Here is a 17,318-nt window from a genome sequence, read left to right as displayed (position 1 = left end):
GTGTGGTGTCTTTTCACAAGAGAACAGTAACTCAGTCACATACCTACAGAAGGATAAGCCAGGGTTTATACTGCCCTCAACATATCCCACAGCACAATGGCTATTATAAAAGCCAGGTTAGTACCTGCAAAGACTTAAACAGCCTTCCTTTTGGAAGTCTTGGAAAACTCTACTTCTTGACCCATAGTTATAATGGGAAACAGAATTCATCAAACTACTATATCTAAAAAGTCTTAATGAAAAACCAGTCCAATTAACATATCTCAATATACCTCAGCCAGGTAGCAAACCCTACTCACCATGTCTCGAGCTAGAGAAACCAGTCTACCAGAGACAGCACGTGAGCCTTTTTGTTTTTTACATTTTTTTATGGTCTTAAGATATTTATTGCCATGGTAAAAACTAGAGGAAGCTATCCCCCCTACATTTTTAAGAGAGTTTTGGGTAGCCCAGGTTGACCCCAAACTCTCCATCTTCCTGCTCCCACTTCCCAAGTGCCAGGACTACAGGCATGTGCTGTAGCACCCAGCTTATACAGTGCTGGGAGAGAAGACAGCATTTTGTGTGCTGGGCAAGCACTCTAACAACTGAGCTATACCTCAACCCCAGGAAGTCTCTCTGAGCCTTCCACTTCAATGCTTCAGGAAGAACTGTTCCATTCTTTTTTTTTTTTTTTTTTTTTTAAATACTTATTTATATATTTTATATAAGAGTGCTCTATCTGCATGTATGCTTGCATGACAGAAGAGGGCATCAGATCCCAGCATAGATGTTTGTGAGCCTCCATGCATTTGCTGGGAATTGAACTCAGAACCTCTGGAAGAGCAGCCAATGCTCGTAAACGCTGAGCCATCTCCAGCCAGAATTGTTTTATTCTTACACTAGACTTTAGGAGCCAGAGAAGGACAGAAAGACTCTGCAGGGTGAGCCTGAGCCTGACTATCATGATGCAGCATCTGCAGGAGTAGGAGGCAAACAGACAAGTAGAGGAAGAAACAGGCGTCCAGCATGCTGTGACTGCAGCCCGGCTCCCACATACTCGATGCTTGAAAACAGTTCATGGATGGCTGACCAAGGACAGTAGGTCTTACCCACAGAAGACTGGAACTGGGATGGAGCTGGAAGTGAAATGTTTGGCACTGAGAGTGTGAAGACCTCTGCTGGGGACTGGACAGAGGGGGTGTCTTCTGCTGGTGGGGTGAAGTCTATCTCATCATCAAAATTATCTTCAAATTCCTGCAATCAAAAGAAGCACATATGGAAAGCCGACTGTTAGTGCTGAAACAAGGAGCTTCATATTCACTTCATATTCATCTTCACTTCTAGTAAAAGGCTCAAGTATCTGTGCTGACTCCAAACAGCAGAGTAAATAAGATGCTTTCTTTTTTTGTATGTTGCTTTGTTTTTGAATCTGGTCTCCCATATCCCAGGCTATCCCAGAGCTCCTGATCCCAAGGTTCCCACTGTTCCCACTCCCCATGGGCTAGGACATCAGACATGCACCATCATATCTGGAATGAGAATAAGTAAGATTTTAAAGTAAGCAATGAATATCTTTTGTAACTTTTAAAAAAGATTTATCTATTTTTTATTTATATACTCATATAAATGAGTAAATATTTTTATTTATATATACTCATATAAATATGAGTACACTGCAGCTGTCTTCAGACACACCAGTAGAGGGCATCGGATCCCATTACAGATGCCTGTGAGCTACCGTGTGTTTGCTGGGAATTGAACTCAGGACATCTGGAAGAGCAACCAGTGCTCTCTAACTCCTTTTGTAATTTTTTAAACTGACAGCTCAGAGTTAAAAACAAAAATTTCTAAAATGCCCACAGAACTCAATAGAGAGATTAAATAATTCTTTCAAAAATCATTACTTACCTTCACAAATCTTTTTGCATACTGGGTCAAAGTTAATTTTATTTTGAAATTTCTAAGTGCACTTATAACTACAATATGATTTCTATTGAAATAAAGAGCTTAACAAGCCAGTATTCAAGGGTCTGGAGGTGGCTCGGCGGCTAAGGGTCACTAGTGTTCTTGCAGAGGGCCTGGGTTTGATTCTCATTAATAGCTGACTTTTCTTATGTGTTTGTGCACATACTCACATATACAGAGTTAAAAATAATAAAGGTATTCTGCTTTAAAAAAAGAAACTATGCCAGGAACTGAGTATGGTAGCACGTGCCTTACAATCCCAGCTACTCAGGAGGCCTTGGTAGAAGTTCAAGGTCAGCCTGGTCAACTCAGTGAGAATAACGTCTCAAAAATAAATAAATACAATACAGTAAAAAGAGGCTGGGCAGGAACTCAGGCACTAACCTAGCACACAGCAGAATTTGGGCTCCATCCCAGCACCACAGAACAAAGCCACCGCACTTATCACGTTGTGGGAATCTTCAATGACATGATAGGCAGATGCTATCCTGACTCTCCCTATCCTCACTCCTGTGAGCTGGGTGTCCTCTGGGGGCCCAGATGGACAAAAGATTAACAAGCCATTCCTTCCTCTACCCCTCGAACTCCAGGATAGACAGAGAACGGATTCATGAACAAAGTCCTCCATGTTTCTGCCATCACCCTTCTTTTCACTTTCCTATGCAGCCATAGTCCCTTAGAGCCCCGCCCACTAACAGGAAACTCCACAGATAGCAATGGGAGATTTCTGACATTTAGGTTTCTGCATATATGTGAGCAGACATTCTCAGGCATTACTGCTATTTGCATGCAAGGAAAGGAGGTTCTGAAAGCTGTATCTGTGAAGGTTGGCACTGGGTGGGATGGACAGCACTGGCTGGGCAGAGCCAGCCTCAGTGCAGGGTGACACTGGCTCAAAAGGGAAATGACGATGAGTATGGTAGAGTTTGGTAGGTTACAGCACTTGGGAAGTGGAGAAAAAAGTACAAGAAGGCCAAAACTACTAGGGGCTTTGTGAGACTTTGAGGAAGGAAGGAAGGAAGGAAGGAAGGAAGGAAGGAAGGAAGGAAGGAAGGAAAAAAAAAAAAAAAACAGAGGGAAAAAAATTTCCATGTTTGTGTCTATGGCAATGGGCCAGAGTACAACTTTGGGTCTTGGACCTGCCACCCATTGTATCAGACAGGGTTTGTGTTTTCCTCCACCGCATATGCTAGGCTAGCTGGCCCTCTAGCTTCTGGGAAACTTCCTGCCTCCCGTCTCCCCATAGGGCACTGGGATTACAGATAACAGTGCTCCTGTAGCTGACTTTACACAAGTTCCAGGGTGTGGACTCAAGTCCTCATGCTTACACAGCAACTACCCACTGAACAATCTTCCTAGCTCCCAGCTGACATTCTTTTTACAGTCACCAAGCCTCTCTTGTTAAAAGGACTTCATCTATCATCCCTTAAAAATGTCACTTCCGAGGCCAGCCTGGTCTACAGAGTGAGTTCCAGGACAGCCAGAGCTATACAGAGAAACCCTGTCTCGAAAAACAAAACAAAAAAACAAACAAACAAACAAACAAAAAAACCAACAACAACAACAACAAAAAATCTGTTAAAAATGTCACTTCAAAGCCTGGTCTACAGGGTGAGTTCCAGGACAGCCAGGGCTACACAGAGAAACCCTGTCTCAAAAAACCAAAAAAAAAAAAAAAAAAAAGTCACTTCAAACGTGGCAGCAATTATGACATACCAGTAGATATGCCAGTAGATAATTCTATAAAGATTCAAGGAGATGACACTGTGTAGTAAAATAATAATAACAACAATGATAATAGTGATAGGAGGAGAAAAAAAAAAAGAAAAAGGAGAAGAGGAAGAAGAGGGAGGAAGAAGAGGGAGGAAGAAGAGGAGGAGGAGGAAGAGAAAGAGAAGGAGAAGAAGACAACAACAAAATACTGAGCTAAGGCACCTGGCTTCCTGATTCATATACTGTCTCACTTGGAGCCAGTCAATCAAGAAACTGCAGAGCTCTAAATCCAAAGGAAAGCAACCAACATATCATTACTGTCAATAACTCTCATCCAGTCAGAGTCTAAAGCTGGAGAGCTCAGCACAGTACAGCCCCTGCATCAGTCAGGGGCAACTGCACAGTGATGCACAATCCCAGACTCTGAGCTGTAGCACAATTGGCTCCCTTGTGGATACTCACATTCAACAACCCAGATCAATCTAAGACAAGGATGAGGTATCTGGAAACATGAGCAGAGGCTAGACTTTGGTATCAACAACCCCATCAGACTTTTATCTCTGTCCCCAAGTGGCCAGGTTTCTGTGCAAAGTCCTTTGGCAAGACTGATGGCCACGGGTTTTAGATTCTCTGTTTATTGTTGTGCTCCCAACAGGGAAGTCAGGAAGTTCCCACAGAAGTGTGTGCATCCATGTGAGCCTTGGGGGCAGTGTTGATGCATAAAGCCCACAGGTGCCCATAGGCCACCACTGCCTGTTGCCTGGGCCGAGAATTCCCTCAGATCTCCCCTGCATTTAGCTTTCTGTGCAGGGCAGAGTGTTGAGCTAGGAAGACAATGTACTTCCCCATCTCCTCAGAGACAACACAGACCCCAAGTGAAGAGAACACACAATAAAAATGGCATGAGAGGGTCTGAGGAGTTAGAGATGGTGCTTGTGTCAAGGTGTTTTGAGACAGGCTGTCCTTCAACTAGCAATCCTCCCCCCTCAGCCTCCCATGTGGGGCGATCACTTGTGCAGCCATTATACCCAGCTAATGAACTTTAAACAAATGTTGGGGGACCTAATGTGTTAACAGATGGGCAGTAATTTCTAGAGATACCTCAACTGGTTTGCTGGTACATCCCATCCATCTGCCTGTTGCCAGATCCTCTTACACTGACTGACTGTAGGTAGGAAATGGTCTATGTAGCAAGTGTTATTCTCTTTAGGGAATTAAAGTTTAGAGACAAACTTGAGGTTTCTGGTGCCCTTCCTCTTATAAAAAACAGTGAGGAAATCCCTTTGCTTTGGTGAAGTAATGATGACAAATGTACCAGCCTACAGACAGAAGCCAAAACCTGCCTGGTCTTCTGTGCAGACCATAAACAAGTGAACTCAATCACCAAAAACTGTTCCTTATTTAAGCAAAAATGTAAGACACACTATCAGTAAGTGCTTACTGTCAGAGAGGCTCCAAGGGGGCTGGAGAGAAGCTCAGTTGGTAAACTCTTTGTCGTACAAGCATGAGAACCTGGGTTCAATACCCAAAACCCATATAAAAAGTCAGGCATGGTGATGCACACCTGTAACCGCATTGCTGGGGAGGTTTAAAGAGGTGGGTTCCTGGGAGTCACTGGCTGATCAGCATAGCCTTGTCCATGAGCTCCAGTCCCAGTGAGAGACCCAGTCTCAAGAAAACAACTTGGGATGCCTCCTAAAAAACAACCTATAAGGTTGACCTCTGGCCTCTATATGTACACACACAGGAGAATATTTGCACATACACATGCATATGTACACACGGGACTCCCTAAGGCAAGGCTGCAAACGACAGCTGATGGGCCAATTCCAAGCTGCCTACTTTTGTCAATCAAATTGGCACACAGAGAGCATCTGTTATTGACACAGCATGACAATGGCAGGGTGGAAGGTGAGAAAGCTATGACAGAGACTGTGTGGCCCACAATGTTTTGTTACACACAAGAAAAAGCCTGTTGACCCTTGATCCCAAGAGAATGTGATCCACAAAAATGCTACTGATAGATGTATCAGAAGGTGTTTTAGGGCTAGGGAAATGGCTCAGTCAGTAAATTAATTATGTGACTTGTACACATGAGGAGGACCTGAGTTCACACTCCAGAACACATGTAAAAATGCTGGATGTGGTTGCAAGGCCCAGCACTAGGGAGGTAAAGAAAGAAGGATCCCTGAGGTTGGAGAGCCTACTCAGCAAACTGCAGACCAGTGAAAACCCGTCTCAAAAGAGTGTTACTAAAGTCGGCATCTGAGGCTGTAGTCTGGCTTCCATATCTACTCCTATGTGCACACGTTCACACACACATACCCACACTCACTTTAAAAACCAGCAGATGGTTTTAAATGTCCATGCCATCTGTGCTCACCTTAAAGTCTATTTCTGGGTCCTTACAGCAGGAAACACAGTTTGCAATTAACACTATCAGTATCATTAAACTGCACACCGACAGGATCACAAACAAGGAGGGAACTTCTACAACAGGTACTTCCCCTGAAAAAAACAAAAATTATGTTAAAAACACGTAATTCTCAAGTCAACTTTAATTAACTGAACCAACATTCTGGATATGAATGGGTCTGAGGACTCACAAAAAAAATATTGCTTAACCACTCTTAACCAAGCCAATTTTGTACTTTTTAGCAACAGCAGACTTAGAGAGGCACTGCAGAGAAAGAAGTTCCCAGGCCTTTCACTGAGATCCACCAATGCTCAGATCTTACATTTGTGTGGTGCTTTCTCAGTGTGAGCGCGAGACTGGTGCACAGGCTGAGCTGAGCCTCAGGCTGCCCTTGAATAGTCTTCCCTCCAATTTCTGACAGTTTCTCAGTCTTCCAGACACGTTTGGAGAGTGCTAATAAGTTATATGTGGTATGTCCTTCAACTTGGGTGGCCTGATGTTCCCAAGAGTGATTACAGATATTTGGGAAAAATCTAGAAGAGAGATATTTAGGAAGAATCTCAAACAGTTCAAACAGTTCAAGAGGGAACTCCATGGCTCCTGCATTTGTAATATATCAGAGGCACATTGACTTGTTCCTGGTGGAGTGAACTCTGTCTGATCATGTGATCCAAAAGGTCTTGTCACCATCACATCATCGAGGCTCCATGCCTTATGAGTAGATCCAAAGCCCAGTGCATATCCACTGATGAAAATCTGAGAGGCCGGAAATGACCTGCCAATAGGGACTAAGTTCCTTTTCAATAACCAAAGTCAGTTTATAAAAACAACACTGATGTCCCATCCTTACCAGGAGATGCTGAGGAGCTGGCTGAAGACTTCAGGGAATCTGTGTATCAGCCATGGTTTGTCAAGAATCTACTAAAAAGGTTGGAGGACAGCTCAGTGGTTAAGGACACACCAGCTTCTCTTTCAGAAGAACTGGATTTGATTCCTAGATTCTAATGGAGGCTCACACCCACCCATAACTCCAGTTCTAGGAGAATCCTGAGAGCACTGCATCCACACGGTATACACATCTACATGCAGGCAAAACATCTATACAAATAAAATAAAAACATTTTTTTTTCCCAAACAGGATTTTATTTTGGCCTGGAACTCACTGTAAACCAGCCAGACTAACTTCAAACTCCCTGAAATATATCAGCCTACTGAGTACCAAGACTAAAGGAACATCCTGCCTAGCAATCCACCTTACTTTTTGACACAAAGTCTCTCTGAACCTGGATCCCACTAAGTTCTGGAATGGCTGGTCAGCAAGCCCCATTGATGCACCTGATCTGCCATCCCAGCACTGAGACTGCATCTGTGTACCACTGCAGCTGACATTTGTACACAGGTGCCGTGGGTCAAACTTAGGTCTTCACACTCAGGAAGCATTTCACTGACTGAGCCATCTCCCCATGCCCACCATTGATTATTCAATTTTAATAATCCCACTTGGATTCACATAATAAAGATCAAATGTGACCCTAGAGAACTGTATAACCAAGTGCTTTCATATCCAATATGTCAGATTTTACTGATTCTAAAAACATGGTTTGTACATTACTTTTTTTCCATGTATATGCACGTGCAGGTTCTTGAACACATGAGGCTATGCTCCTGGAAGCCAGAGGCCAATGTCAGCAACCATCCTCAACCATTTTTGCACTTTATCCTTTCACAGGAGCTCTCAATCAAACCCAGAGCTCACTGTTACTGACGCGACAGTAACCCCTGCGCCATCCATCCCGATTATTGTCATGCCCACCCCTGGTGTTCACATGGATTCAGGATATCCGAACTCCGGGCCTCTTTCAAAGTATCAAGTGCTTTGGTTGCTGGACCATCTTCCTGCTCCCTCCCCTTTTTGTCTAGACAGGATCTTGTTATATAATCTAGGCTGACCCCAAGCTTGCAATCCTCCGTCCTCAGTGTTAGGATTATAGATGTGGACCATTATGTCCACCTTGCCGCTACATTTTAACTTCTCTGAATATTGAGGGCATAACACTTAAACCAAGCTGATTTAACTGGCAGCATTCTTTGCTAATGGTACAAAAGGAAAGGTATAGCTTATAATTGATTGACTGTAACTGAGATTTGATAAAATGCAGCATTATTTCATCTGATTGGCACAACACCTGATGTAACTGGACCAGCTCCACATCATAGATAAGGAAAACTGATATTCCCAGAGCCTGTGGTGGGAAAGCAGCTCTGGAGGCCAAGTATTAGAAACACATCCCCACTAGGCAACATGGCTTTAAAGCCTCCGTGTGGTTAACCTTTTCATTCTTTTGTCTTAGTATATAGCCCTGGCTGGCCTGGAGCTCACATAGCTCCACCTGCCTCTGTGTGAGACTCAGGCGTGTCACCACACCTAGCCCCATATTTACCATTTATACTTACGAAAGCCTCGTGTACTTTACCCTGTGCTTACCGCTGCCTGGAAGGGCAGTGTGGGCATCTAAGCCCCTTCTCTAGACTCTACAAAGGTAGTGTTGCCTTTCCTCTCTTTTACTGTAATTGTTTCATTTTCTTTTTGTTTTGTTTTTTGTTTTTTTGTTTTTTCGAGACAGGGTTTCTCTGTGTAGTCCTGGCCTGTCCTGGAACTCACTCTGTAGACCAGGCTGGCCTCAAACTCAGAAATCCGCCTGCCTCTGCCTCCCAAGTGCTGGGATTAAAGGCGTGCGCCACCACTGCCCTGCGTTTGTTTAATTTTCAAGCACTAACCTATTTCTTATAAAAATGGACCACAGGGCTGCCTGAAGGCTGCCCAATGATCTGATTCACAAACTGGTCTTCTGTGAGTCATTAGGCTGGCGTGAAAAGACAGACTCATGTTAACAACGAGTCCTGCAAGCTCAGCCCTACCTTCTTATGCACTTTGTTTTCCTTCACCTCCCCATCCCCACTTCCACCCAGCTTTTGGGGTGTGTGTGTGTGTGTGTGTGTGTGTGTGTGTGTGTGTGTGTGTGTGTGTTCACGACAACGGGTGCACAAATGTATGCCAGTGTACATATAGGTGTGCATGTAGGAGGACAATGTCAGATGGTGGTGGTCGTCAGATCTCTCACTGTCCTAGAACTTCATCAAGCAGGCCAGGCTACCTTGCCAAGGGCTCCAGGAATACAGTCTCCAGCTCTCAACTTACCAGTGCTGGGACTACAGTGGTGCACTGCTGTACATCACTTTTTTTGTAGATTCTCGGGGTCTCTGGCCTTCCCTCTTCACATTGGTGAAGAAAATGCTCCCATAAAATGAGGAAATGAAGCCACAGACTAGAAGGTGAGCTGGGTTTGCTCAAACCACAGAAAGGAAGTAAATTCTAGAAGCAGGAACCACAACTGAAATCCCCAGCCCTGTGGTTAAACCAGAAACCCAGCCTCAGAAAGGCTCCTGGCTGCAACTGGACACTATGAGCCAGTCTCTCTTTAACAGGCTCTGGCTACAGCATTCAGAAATGCACAAGACAAAGCAATCATCTGCTACAGAAAAACATCCTCAGTGACACTGTCACCGAGCCCTCAGACAGCTCCCCAGGCCCCACAGAGGAGGAAGAGGCTTGGGGCACTTAATGTGCTTCTCTGAGACACTATTTAAAAACACCTGCATCCCAAGAGCACATTCCACTGCATTTTGATTCCAGTTTTCAGAGCCCTCTAATAGCTATCTAGTACCCGACTTACTAAGCAGAAAACTTGGGGAACTCTACGAGGTAGGCAGGTACATGCTATTTGCTTTAGAGACAGGTAATTTGGAAAGGGCGGTAATTTCCCAGTAATGACTCATGGTGGGTCAGGAGCTGCTAGCTGCCTATTAATTTAGCCATTATAAATCCAGCCAATTATCTGATCATGGTCCCCAGAACCTCCAATGAAACCTGTGTGCACCTGTAATTAACTAGAGACTCGCCTGGTAAAAAGAAATTGATGACCAATGTTCAAATCCCCTGGGGCTCACACACCATTGATACTCATTCCCTCCCTCCCTCTCCACTCATGCTCGTGAGCGGTATCCCTCCCCTCTCCCTTCTCAGCTGCCGTGTTTGTATAAGGAGAATTTCCTCCTGTTTGCCAGGTGGTTAACTGGTAGCTAGAGTTAAAGAAGGGCAGGCTAGATGATGAGAGAATGTCTGTTTACCACCCAGGAAGGGCATCAACAACAGTCAAACAAATTATTCCACCCAAGTCCAGCTTGAGGAACCAATGAATGGAATGTCTTTAAAACAAACCACAGTTGATTGTGTATAAACAATGTGTGTAGGGGAGTGCACCTATGGAGGGCAGAGAATAACTTCCTGGAGTAAGTTCTCCACACCCTTACATGGGTCCTGCGATGGAACTGCTGTCACTGGGCTTTTGCAGCAAGCAGTTTACCTGCTGAGCCATCTTGAAGGCCCCCATTGAGTTTCTCAGGGATTATTTTCACAGGTATGGGTAACTCACATCTGCCTCACCAAAAAGCCCACACTGGCATGAGTGACTCCTCACAGAAGCTCTTCACTACCCTAAAACTCTTAACAGGCACATCCAAGACCCACACCTTGCCTAACGCGAAAGTCACAAGCTTTATTAAAATATTATGAGACCTAATTTTTTAAATACACTGTTATTGTGTATCTCTCTGCGTGGAGCTCTTCTGGGAGTTGGTTCTCTGTTTCCACTGTGGGTTCTAGGGTTTAGAGTTGTATGGCAAATGCCCCCTTACCCCCTGAGCCATCTCACCAGCCTATACTAAAAGATTTTTTTTATACGTTTATTTTGTTTGACTTTTTTTTGTACAGTTCTTAAGTGTAAGCTTTGTAGATGACAGCACCTTACCTCTCACTAAACTGAGCACATGTGTGGGCTAGAGCCTCCAAAGAGAACATGTGCAGCTAGGGTGAGAGGAGACTGGGGTCTAAGGTGAGGTCTGCAGGCCTTCCTCCATGTTCTCCAAGAGAATGTTAATAGTGAGTTTTCTGTAGCTCATCCCAGAGGCTCTGATTTAGGACAGCAATGGCCTTGTCATGCGCAGAAGACAGCGTTCCAACACAGACAGCTCAATTTGCCTTTACCGTTTGCTTTCCAAAATGAGCTGGTTAGCTAGCATTCTCTAGTGGTTACCAGGTTAGGAGGGCTACTGCTGCTCTTGGTTATGAACTAGTGGGCTTAAACTGCCCGGGATGTTCAGTCCACTGTAGTTTTCTTTTCCTTCTTCCCTCTCTTTTTTTGAGACAGAGTGTTGCTACATAGCCCTGGCTATCCTGGAACTAGATATATAGACCAGGATGGCTTTGAACTTGGAGAGATTTTCGTATGTGTGCCTACCAAGTGCCAGGATTAAAGTAGTGAGCCACCAAGCCTGACTTATTATTATTGTTCTTATATTATTAATTATAATTATATTATTCTTTTTTTTTGTTTTTTTCGAGACAGGATATTAATTATTCTTAATGATGCTACACTATTCCTCAGGTCAGCAGGTGCTCTACACAAGTCTGCTCCCCAGCCCTGTGCCAAGATTCCAGCAGCCTCGGATTGCTATTTTCTGCAATGTTCCAGGCTCACCTTTTAAATAGTTGCTGCTTCAGACGTCTGGCAAATCAGTTCTACAAGAGCCAATTGCCTGTTTATTTAATACTACAGCCTAGGGGCTGGATATGTAACTCAATAATGACATGCTAGCCTATGTTGGCTTAGCATGTATGAGTCCCTGGATTTGTGGTGGTGGTAGCAGTAATAATAAAGACACCTTTCCCCCACCCACCCACCCCCGCCTTGGGCAACTGACCTGCTTATTACTTATTCATTACTGACATTACAACTACTGTAGACAAAACTTTGCTACTGCTTTGTTGGTTTTAGAATGGTCCTTTCACAATGTGGGTCCTGGGCACTGAGCTCAGGTTGTCAGAGTTGATAATACACCCCCATATATACTATTAAACTAGTGTTTTAGTCTGCTAGGACTAGAGCAATGAAGAATCACAAGCTGGGTGGCCGAAACAATCAGAAAGCATTACTTCCCAAGTTCCAAGCTCATGACCAACATGTTGGCAGGACAGTCAAAAGGTCTTGTCCTACATCCTCAGACTTCCATCACCTTTGCAGCCTAGACTGTTGCCAAGCTTCCCTTGCTCTTCATTTGAGAGCCATGGGGTCCTCCCTCTGACCAGACCAATCTTCTTTTATTGCTTTATACTCTATCTACCAGGAAACTACCACTGACACCCACCTCACCTCGCAATCCCTTGCCCATCAGTGGGAATAATCCCTAAGGTCCCAAGTTAAGGATCTGCCTTTGGACACCCAATTGCACTTCCTCATCACAGAACTGATCACACTATCTTAAATGCCCCTAGCTAAATGTGGTCAGAGATATAGTATAAGTTTACATATAATCTACCACTGATTCCTTAGGTCCTAGTAAAAAGACTGTCTAAAAAAATAAGGTGCATGGCTCTTGAGGAACAATACTTAAGACTGACCTCTGGCATCCACATACAAGCATACATGTGCACCTGCAAAGACATGCACACATATGCATGTACACATACAAACATACACACACAAGGGGGGAGGAGGTCTCAGAGGATACTTCTATTACAGAATAACCTTTACTGATATGCTAAAATAAAATCCCACAGACTGAGGGGCTTCAGCAACATGATCACCTTACTGTTCTGCATGCTGAAGTTCAAGCTCAAGGCTGAACAAGCAGCAGGTCGGCTTCTCTTGCAACCTCTAGCCTTCTCCTTGCAGATGCTGTCCACTCACTACATCCTCCCATGGTCTTCTGTATGCATGTCACTGCTGTCTCCTTGACCTAACTTCCTCTTCTTGTGGACAGTAGTCAGGCTGCATTAAGAGCCTGCCATGATGACCTCATTTGAACTTAGTCCCCTCTTCAAAGGCCCATACTCCAAGCACAATCAGTCTTAGGTGCTGGTGTGGCGTGAACAATTCATATCCACAATACTGAAATTGGGGGTGGGTGCATGTAAGTGCATATTCAGGAATATATAGGCACATGTGTGTATGCAACTGCAACTGCACCTACACACGGGCACATGTGGAGAGGCCGGAGAACAACTGCAGCTGTCACTCCTCAGGTGCCACCCACCTTGTTTTTTGAGACAAGGTCCTCACTGCCCTGGAACTTGTCAAGTAGACTGGGCTGGCCAAGAAGTTACAGAGCTCTATGTATCTCCACCTCTCTAGTGCTGGGATTACAAGCATGCCCTGCCCTACCATGTCCAGTTTTTCTTACATGGGTTCTGAGGACAGAGTTACCACCCCAGCCCCAATGTTGTTGCTGCTTTGTTTTTGTTTTTGTATTGAGGCAGAACCTTGCCATGTAGCTTTGGCTAGCTTTAAAGTTAGAGTAATTCTCCTGTCCCAACTGCTGGGACATCATGTGAAGTCGGTCACATGTTCAATTTAAAAACTAACTTAAGCCGGGTGGTATTGGCACATGCCTTTAATCTCAGAACATGGGACGCCGATGTAGGCAAATCTCTGAATTCAAGGCCAGCCTGGTCTACACAGTGAGTGTCAGAACAGCCAAGGCTACACAGTAAAACCTTGTCTCAAAAAAAGAAAGAAAAAAAAAAACACACAAAACAAAACCCAGCTAACTTAAGATGGCCATGCTCCTGGAGGAGGCCATCCTAGAGATCCAGGCCACCTTCCACTCTGTCTCCCCAGGACCCAGGGGCTTGCTGTGTTCAGACTCCCTGACCAGCAAAGTACAAAACAAACACAGCAAGCAAAGCTCCAGGGAGGCACGCTTTCTACAGTGCATCCACTTCCTGCTTTCCCAGACCCTCTCACCTTGTGAAGTTATAGCACACAAAACAAACATGTGCCTGTGTGATAACTGAGACATGGCTGGTCTGACAAAGGAGACCTGAAGCCAAGCATCAGCAATCTTCCAAACTTGTCCTGCCAGAAAGCCCACCTCTGAAATACAGAGTTTTAGCTTTTCTTTTTGAGGTTTGGAAGAAATTTTTTTCTAATTACGTATATTAGGAGGAGGGGTATATGCACACAAGTGCAAGTACCTGTGGAATAACTGGATCCCCTGAGCTGGAGATACAGGCAGATGTGAACCACCCAATGTGGGTCCTCTGGAAGAGCAGGAAGCACCATTAACCCCTGAGACATCGCTTCAGCCCTGCTTTTCTTTTTAAGCAGGTTAGAACCAAAAAACCATCTTTCTCTTCCAACACCCCAATGTGCAGCTCTGCATCCCAGAGATATGTAACTTGAGTCACCCTCACACTGTTTAAGGGGAATCGTGAACAATCACTATGGTTCCCACAGTTCTGTTTTACACATTAAAATTGCAAACCCATCTATCATAAAAGCCTTTTACACATAGAACCTTCAGTCACTAATGTTTTCTGTGTGTCTACTATAACAACACACCCTTTATACTAGCACTAAACAATCTAGACTCTCCCCACTGGGTTCTATATTAGAAAGAGGAGGAAACAAAAACAGCACTAAATACACTCAGCCACACGCTGAGGGCCAGTGGATGAATCAAAGAGTCCACAAAAACCCTGGGCAGAAGACCAGCGGCCTAGGACCACAGATCACCCATGCTCTAACCGTGCTAATCACAGCAGCAAAATGGGTGGTCACTGTTTAGTAATCATCAAGGCCAACCGACTGTTCCTGCTCTGACAGAAGGATGACATACTTTGAGGGCTGACTGAATACCTGCGAATGACATCATTTTATATGAAACTGCTGGTTTCTCTCAAACTACCCCATTAAAATCTGCTGCCAAAACATCAAGTTACCCCCTACTTCTAGAACACTACCAGGGGATGTGGACTACACAGAAGAACTGTATAGTGGCCTAGTCTGGTCAAAAGGGTAGCAGGTCTCTTAGACTGCTATGCCCTGACCCTCCATTGTCACTCAGAAGTGACAAGATGGATATTCCAATAACAACAATTTCCTTTTTCTCTTTGGGATAGAATGTCACTATGAAGCCCAGGCTATAGGTATGTACCACCATGCTAAGCCTACAGCTTACCATCCTGAGTAGACAGACAGGTAAGTGAATCATAGCAAAGCACAAAGGGTGAGACACACCATGGAATAGTAAAGCAAGGACCAAGACACTATTATTTTATAGGGAATGACTGAGGAACATACAGTCTGCGTGCATACACAGGCCATGAGCATGCGCGCCGCACACGTGCATCATGCTGTGAGAGGATAACTTATACAAGGAGAGTCTCTTCTTCTATCATGTGGGTCCAGGAATTGAACTCAGACCCTCAGGCCAGTCAGCAGGCACAGTTGACCATTGAGTCATCTCATTAGCCCCAACCTAGTCTCTTGTGACAGAGTCTCTCAGAGCTTGCTAATTACATTAGGCTACTTCCAGACATCTGCCTGTCTCTGCCTTGCCAGTGCTGGGGTTACAAGCATGCTCTGCCATGTTCAGCTTTTTACATGGATTCTGGAGATCAAAACTCAGGTCCTCATAACTGTGTAGCAAGCCAGAACTGACTGACTGAACGCCCCAGCCCCAGGAAATGTATATTTGATATTAGGATAATCTACACAGGAAACAATGGTGACTTGGTCCTCGAGGGTTATGAAATAGCAGTACTTAAACAGCACTTGCTACAAGGCAAACACTACACTCATGCAACCCTACAACAACCCTGAAGATAGGTAGCCATTTTCAAATGAAAACCTGAGGGAGACAGAGTAATGTGTAGTCACAGTCATAGCTCAGTGCCCTATCAGCACTCTCTGACGGGATGGGACAGGGTGAAAGCAGCGGTGGCAGGCTGTTGGGGGACGTGAGGCAGAGAATAAAGGGAGAAAGTCAGGGAGATCTCAGTTTAGTGTTCTAATCTCTTGCTCAGGAGTAAATATCATCTGACATTTGAGAAAACCCCTTAGGCAAAGACATCAACCTACACAGCAGATAGAAACAGAATGTAAGGTGTGGCTGTGGAAAGCAACCAACCACAATCAATATTTCCAGAATATATGTGAAGACACATACTCAAAGAAGTCCCTATATCAAAGGTAGGGGAGCCAGTGTACACCTTTAATCCCAGTATAGGAGAAGCTGAGGCAGGAGAATTCTAAGAATAGCTAGCCTGAGCCATATAGGCAAACCAAGTCTCGTTAATTCATTTTTAAAAAGGAGACGAGCCAGTGTCTTGGTTAGGGTTTCCAGTGCAGTGAACAGACACTATGCCCAAGGCAACTCATAAAGGACATTAGGTTGGGGCTGGCTTCCAGGTTCATTATCATCATAGTGAGAAGCATGGCATCAAGCAGAGTTCTATGCCTTGATCTGAAAGCACCCAGGAAGAGAACATGTCACACAGACCATATTTGAGCATATATATGAGACTTCAAAGCCTCGCCTCTATAGTGACACACTTCCTCTAACAAGCCCACGCCTCCTCCAATAAGGCCGTTCCTCCTAATAGTGCCACTTGCCATGGGCCAAGTATATTCAAACCACCACAGCCAGGTACATATGTGCAGGTACATATGGTACAGTGTGTCCCAGTAGTCCCGGCTATTTAGGAGGCTGAGGCAGGAGAATTTCCTGAGCCTTGAGTTCAAGAATAGCCTAAGCTCCATTCCTGAATGAATGCATGAATGAATGAAGAACTTGCTAGAAATTAAATGTGATAGAAAAGATTTTTTTAAAAAGGCTCATACACAACAGAACAAAAGGACAAAAAGGTCAATAGAAATGTGTATGTGGTAAACAAATATGAGAATTTCCCAGAACCAAAGCAAAGAACTCAAGATTCAAAAGGCTAGATGAATATTCATGTTAATGAAGGGAATGGACAGGGTGGCTACCCCTTAGGCTGATATGTTCCAACACCTGGTTCTAGCTGCTGATGCTGTTCTGAAACAAGAAGCCTACCAGGCAGACAGGAGCCTCTGAAAGTAGATCCTGAGGCCAGCAGCCTGGCCCTGTTTGAAATTCCAGTCTACTTTCCTGATCTGCCAAGATGGGAGGCTCCTGGTACACATACTGCCTGCATGAATTCCACCACAATTTCCCTAACAGGACAGAGGGAAACTGTGAGCCTGAATAAGTCCTTAGGCTGTTTCAATCTGGTATTTTGTCATCGTGATAAAACAATACATCAAGAGAGAAAAGACTACACAGGAGAAGAATGGGTCAGACTACCTCAGAGCTCTCAGTG

At 44.5% G+C, this 17,318-nt stretch overlaps 1 protein-coding gene across 2 annotated transcripts in view; it reads right to left on the bottom strand.

The window, feature by feature from the left end:
• The window catches only part of Lmtk2 (lemur tyrosine kinase 2), a 94,685-nt gene that overhangs the window by 61,136 nt on the left and 16,231 nt on the right, over positions 1-17,318 (bottom strand). For both annotated transcript variants that reach the window (XM_076923631.1, XM_076923632.1), the window contains exons 2-3: positions 6,044-6,168; positions 1,092-1,236 (exon numbers count right to left, since the gene is read on the bottom strand). In XM_076923631.1, coding sequence (XP_076779746.1) covers positions 1,092-1,236; positions 6,044-6,168 — 270 coding nt within the window. The remainder of the gene's footprint in view (positions 1-1,091; positions 1,237-6,043; positions 6,169-17,318) is intronic.

The sequence above is a fragment of the Arvicanthis niloticus genome, chromosome 24 (assembly GCF_011762505.2).
Source record: "Arvicanthis niloticus isolate mArvNil1 chromosome 24, mArvNil1.pat.X, whole genome shotgun sequence".
NCBI classification, from domain to species: Eukaryota; Metazoa; Chordata; class Mammalia; order Rodentia; family Muridae; genus Arvicanthis; species Arvicanthis niloticus.
This window is presented reverse-complemented; position numbering and strand designations above follow the sequence as displayed.